The sequence below is a fragment of the Otolemur garnettii genome, unplaced genomic scaffold (genome assembly GCF_000181295.1).
Source record: "Otolemur garnettii isolate 467f Iridium unplaced genomic scaffold, OtoGar3 scaffold00005, whole genome shotgun sequence".
Classification (NCBI taxonomy): Eukaryota; Metazoa; Chordata; class Mammalia; order Primates; family Galagidae; genus Otolemur; species Otolemur garnettii.
Genome location: NW_003852400.1, coordinates 11,438,568 through 11,443,767, shown reverse-complemented (window position 1 = coordinate 11,443,767; position 5,200 = coordinate 11,438,568). Strand labels below are relative to the sequence as shown.

The window sequence follows — 5,200 nt, the reverse complement described above, 5'->3', positions numbered from 1 at the left end:
CTTCTGCAAAGGTTGCCTGGCGCTGTCCAACATGGAGGAGGCACCGGCCGTGGGCGTCACCTGCGAGCGGGACTAACCCCCGCCTGGCGTTCCGGGCAGTGGTGCCCGGTCCCGAGCCCTGGGACTCGGCCGCCTGCGCGCCCCGCGGGACCCCGGCTCGGGTTGCTCCTCTGGCCGCGGGCTTCTGGACTGGGACGCAGCGCCGGGAGGGAGCGCGCCGGCCCCGAGTCTCCCTGAGCCATGGGCAACGAGGCGAGCTTGGAAGGGGAAGGGCTCCCCGAAGGGCTGGCGGCGGCGGCGGCAGCAGCGGCAGCCGGAGGAGGGGCTGGCGGGGCGGGGAGCCCCTTGCACACCGGGATCCCGGCCGGCATGGAGGCGGATCTGAGCCAGCTGAGTGAAGAGGAGAGGAGACAGATCGCCGCTGTCATGTCAAGGGCGCAGGGGCTGCCCAAGGGAAGCGTTCCTCCGGCCGCTACGGAGTCTCCTTCCATGCACAGGCACGCACAGCATGATGTATATGTCCCGGCATATATGTACAGCTTCTTGTGCACATATGTGCCAGCCCGTATGTGCCAGCACGGCGGTACATATATGTCGCCTCCATTCATTTTATTCTCCCCAATGGGGTGGCGATAAAGAGATCATAAGCCTTTTGACGGGCGGAATAAAAATGGTGTATTGTGGAGTTTCTGGTGGGATAGTCAAAGGTTACAATCCTGGAACTGTGATTTTAGGTTGTGATTTTTGGCCTTTTGGAACCTTTTCCCTCTAGGATGGCGTGGAGTGACGCCCTCCAGTGTTTTACTAATCTGGAAGTCTTCCATTAATACAACACGGACGTGTGGGGAAATGGATAGAGCTGGGTGTTTACCTGTCTCTGTTTAAACCTCCTCGGGCATTTCGGGGTCTTTTTCTCCATGAGTGATAGCTAAATATTCCTGTAACAATACCTTTAATCCTCCTGTGATCCGTCCTCCCTTCCCACCCCACGTCCATGGAGAACTGAAGCTACTTGGGTAGAAAGAATAGAATGAATCCACCTTTTATATTCAACGAGGAACCCTAAAATGTGTCGTGGCATTAAACAGATGGTTTGGTCACAGCAGAGCAGGTGCTGTGCATGCATTTCTGAATTAGCATATGCTATTTTTTAAACCACTGGTTTTTTGTATGCAAAAGTGGCTTTCAGTTTCTGGAAGAACATGTGAATTTGCATTACCTTAAGATTAATTTTCAGTGCATCCTTTTAATAACAAGTCAATGACAACTTGCACAGGCAATTATAAGAGCTAATATTATAGATAAGGATTAGCTCTTATAATTCCTTCTCTGACTCAGTTTTTCTTCATCCCAATAAATTAGTCGTTTTCTAATTAGGGTACTAAGAGGGTATAATCATTTTGCCTGCCCTGCCTTTCTTATTGTAAACAAATCCTTTAACTTTGCACCCTCCAGCAGAGAACACTTTTCTGTCCGTGGTTCTGAAACCATTCCTGCTTAATGACAACTGGAGGGAAGCCTACAATTTTCATTTGAAATATTGGATATACGAAAGACCTAGATTCCTATCCTCTACTTGAAAAATATTTAAACTCATTTGCTATCACATTAAGTATCTGCATATAATTTTGTCAAATACTTAAAATATTAAACTTAATGTAGGAGAAATGTGAAATGTTTCATGGATAATGGCAGTATTTTCACATAAAATCTTAAATGCTTAAGATCTATTAGGTAACAAATCTTATTTATCTTGACAGAAAATATGACTAATAGTGAAAACTAACCTTTTTATGTATGTCTCTCTGTTTTAAAACTAGTGTTATATCGGGCTATTTCTTTGGTAAACGCCTTTCTTATCCTTTAGTTTCAATAGACAATTTATAATATATGCTGTTTTTCTCTACTTAATGAAAACTTGAATTGGAAAAAAATAGTATTCATTCACTAGATTTTCATAGGATAATAGCAAGGTACAGTTCTTTCATTAACATTTTAGAAATGTATGCCAGTTCTTTTATAATTCTCACATAGAGGCAGAAGCAACAGGTCTTGCATGCTGGTTACAAATACTAATGAAAAAAAGTATGATCTTTAGTTTCTAGATTTCCAACTATTCTTATGTTTAGAGGGTGTTGAAATATATTATTTCAGCCCATAAGCCATTTGCTTCATACAGAATTTCTATCAGTATCATTTTAAAGCTCTCTATTGATAATTTTGTTTTGGTGGAATTCTTATTAATAGGTAATTTGTAGGCTAACTAGTGACTGATGAAAGCATTACCCAAATACACAAAAAGAAACATTAAGTTTCTGATTTTTGCAACTTGCTTGTATTTTACTGAAAGATTTCTATAAAAGGTATTTCACCTTTGGAAAGTTGTTATTCCCATAGGTGATAACCAAAGAAACACTTGGTTTGACATGTAGACTTTGGGTTCTAATAATTTTAATGTATTTAAGAAAGCATAATCAAATTATTTGAAGTTTTAAGCATTTAAAATGTAGGAATTAAACATAGTAGGAATTTGCTTTTGGTTTGTTTTAGATAAAGGTGGAGGCTCTAGGTTGATATCCTGCTGCTTTTAATTAATTGATAGTAAATTACATGTACTTCTCAACCAGTATGCCTTAAAGGTTCTTTACCTTTTAAGTAAGGCTAAGAATACCTGTCTTAACTGTCTTACAGTTCTTGTGAGGATCAATTACATATTGATAGGGATGTTTTTGTTTTATTTTTAATTTAAAGGAACCCCACATATATAAAAATTGATAATATCTGTATCAGCAATGGATGACACTGCCATTGATGGCTACAAAGAAGTTCTGTGTTTAATTGTACATTGTTATGAGTTATTTTGTTGCGTTGATGTTGTTTGACATTTGGAAAATTCAGTGTGGTGTGCACATCACCTCCTTTCCCCCCAACCAGGAGTCAGAGACCAGATTTCAGTGGCTGACTAGTTTTATGACCTTGAGTTAGTCTCTGCTTCTTTTGATACCTGTATTTAGAGACTTAAGAGAATAAATGAGTAAATAATTAATTAATTTATATAAGTAATTTGTAAAAATGAATAGATATTCCCAAACTTGCTTATATTTCTAATATTTTAACATTTTATGTGACTCAGCACAAAGTATCATTGTTACATTTAAAAAATACTGTGTTAAATTTAAAAATATTTTATTATTCCAAAGAAAAGCTGCAGTTTCATAGGTATTTACCTCATTTCAGCTGAAATATTTTTTGTGCTGACCTATGAAAGGAAACTTCAAATCTGGGGATGATAACAGAAAAATGAAAAAGGCAGATAATATTAAACATGGGTAGTTACAAGCTGGAAGTATAAAACAGGTTGCAAATTTAATGTTCCTGGATTTTTTTTTCACTGTAGACCCAGGGAAGGGCAGTTTTATTACTTTTTCTATTCATTGCATTTACTGTTAGAGAAATATCAGCTTTACTGAAAAACTTCTTTGATTAGTAGAATATTTTATTCTACTATGAATTCTGGCTGCATTCCTTTCTTTAGTATTCCTTTGGGCCTCCCAGCCTAAACAGATAACTCTACAATTGTTTTCTTTTCCAAAGCAATAGGCTAAGACCTGGTTATAAAATGAATATGGAATCTCTCCATCTATATTCCATAAGGCCTATGGAAGAATTTAAAGCAAATAGAATAAAACATTAATCTAGAATAAAACAAAATTTTAGCAGAATTCTAAATGCAAAATTTCAGAAGAATTTAAAGCAAATAGAATAAAACATTAATCTAGAATAAAACAAAAACCTGATGTATGTATTTCTTGTTCACTCATTGTTAATCATCCATTTATTCATTAATTCATCAATCATTAATGCTTATCTACTACCGTGTTTCCCTGAAAATAAAACTTACCCCCAAAATAAGCCCTAGCAGGATTTCTATGCATTTGTTAAATATAAGCCCTACCCCATAGTAAGACCTAGTGATGAGCATGGCTATGCAGCGTATCTGCATAGCCATGCCATGCATTTTGGCACGGAGAGGAAGACATTCCCTGAAAATAAGCCCTAGTGTGTCCTCTTGAGAAAAAAGAAATATAAGACAGTGTCTTATTTTCGGGGAAATATGGTAGTTGCCTTGATTCTAATGATAGAAAGATGAAACACATTCTGTCTTTGGGAGTTCACAGTCTAGTACACAAGGTGCAGATTGCATTTAAGTCACTCTTCGTTTCAGTAGAAAATCTGCTATACCAAACAAAAAGTCACCAAAAGACCCACAGTTAACTAGTTTTATTTTTGTCTGGTATTAAGCCAATATCGTCTCTTAGTGATTTTATTTTCACTCCCAGATATCTCTGCCTTACATTTATTTACATAATTATAGCAGCTAGAACTAAGTTCCAATTATGGGACTGTCTATATGGCTATACAGGTATTTTCTGAAAGAAGGATTCCACAATATAGTTCACTTTATATTTATAGAAAGTACATGCAAATATAATTCCCCATGTTTACAGTTATCAGGAATATTTGATATTCTTGAAGTTTGTTTTGTTTTGCACATATGTTAGATTATGTGAAATAATACTATCACAAGACAATGGTTAAAATAAGATTAATAATTTTTTCAAGAGAGGAAATTTTAAGTTAGATTCCTAGGACTCTGTACATTGTCATTTCTATAATGACACTGTCACTAAGCATGTGCCCTTCAAGGGGTGCTATATTAATTAAAGGTAGAGCATGTATAGAATACTATCAAGATCTGAATACTGTACCTCTTGGAAATAATGTATTTTTGGTTATTTACTATGGCTCTTTTGCCTTCATATGGAAGGGAACACATGGGAAGGCCTCTAAGGAAGCATTCAGAATGATTTTCCTCAAATGGAAATATGTAGCAATGTGTTCTAAAAGATACCTTAGAATAGGTGGAATTATCAAGGGAGTAATTTTAATTCTGCTCAAGTTACAGCTTCACAGACATGGTAAAATATACATTTTTTGAAGGAAATTGCCAAAACTCGGAATTCTATTTATCTTCTATTGGAAAATCATTTTCTGCATACATTGCCATTTACAGCTTGATTTCTTTTCTTCTGAGTCTTTGGTACTTAGAAGTAATGCTTCTGGCTTGGCGCCTATAGCTCAACTGGCTAAGGTGCCAGCCATGTACACCTAAGGTGGCGGGTTCGAATCCCCAGCCCAG

At 37.5% G+C, this 5,200-nt stretch overlaps 1 protein-coding gene across 1 annotated transcript in view; it reads left to right on the top strand.

The window, feature by feature from the left end:
• The first annotated feature begins 240 nt into the window (after positions 1-240).
• PCLO (piccolo presynaptic cytomatrix protein) overlaps positions 241-5,200 on the top strand; it is a 382,295-nt gene continuing 377,335 nt past the window's right edge. The window contains exon 1 of the mRNA XM_003782629.2: positions 241-497. Within this exon, the coding sequence (XP_003782677.1) occupies positions 241-497 (257 nt within the window). The remainder of the gene's footprint in view (positions 498-5,200) is intronic.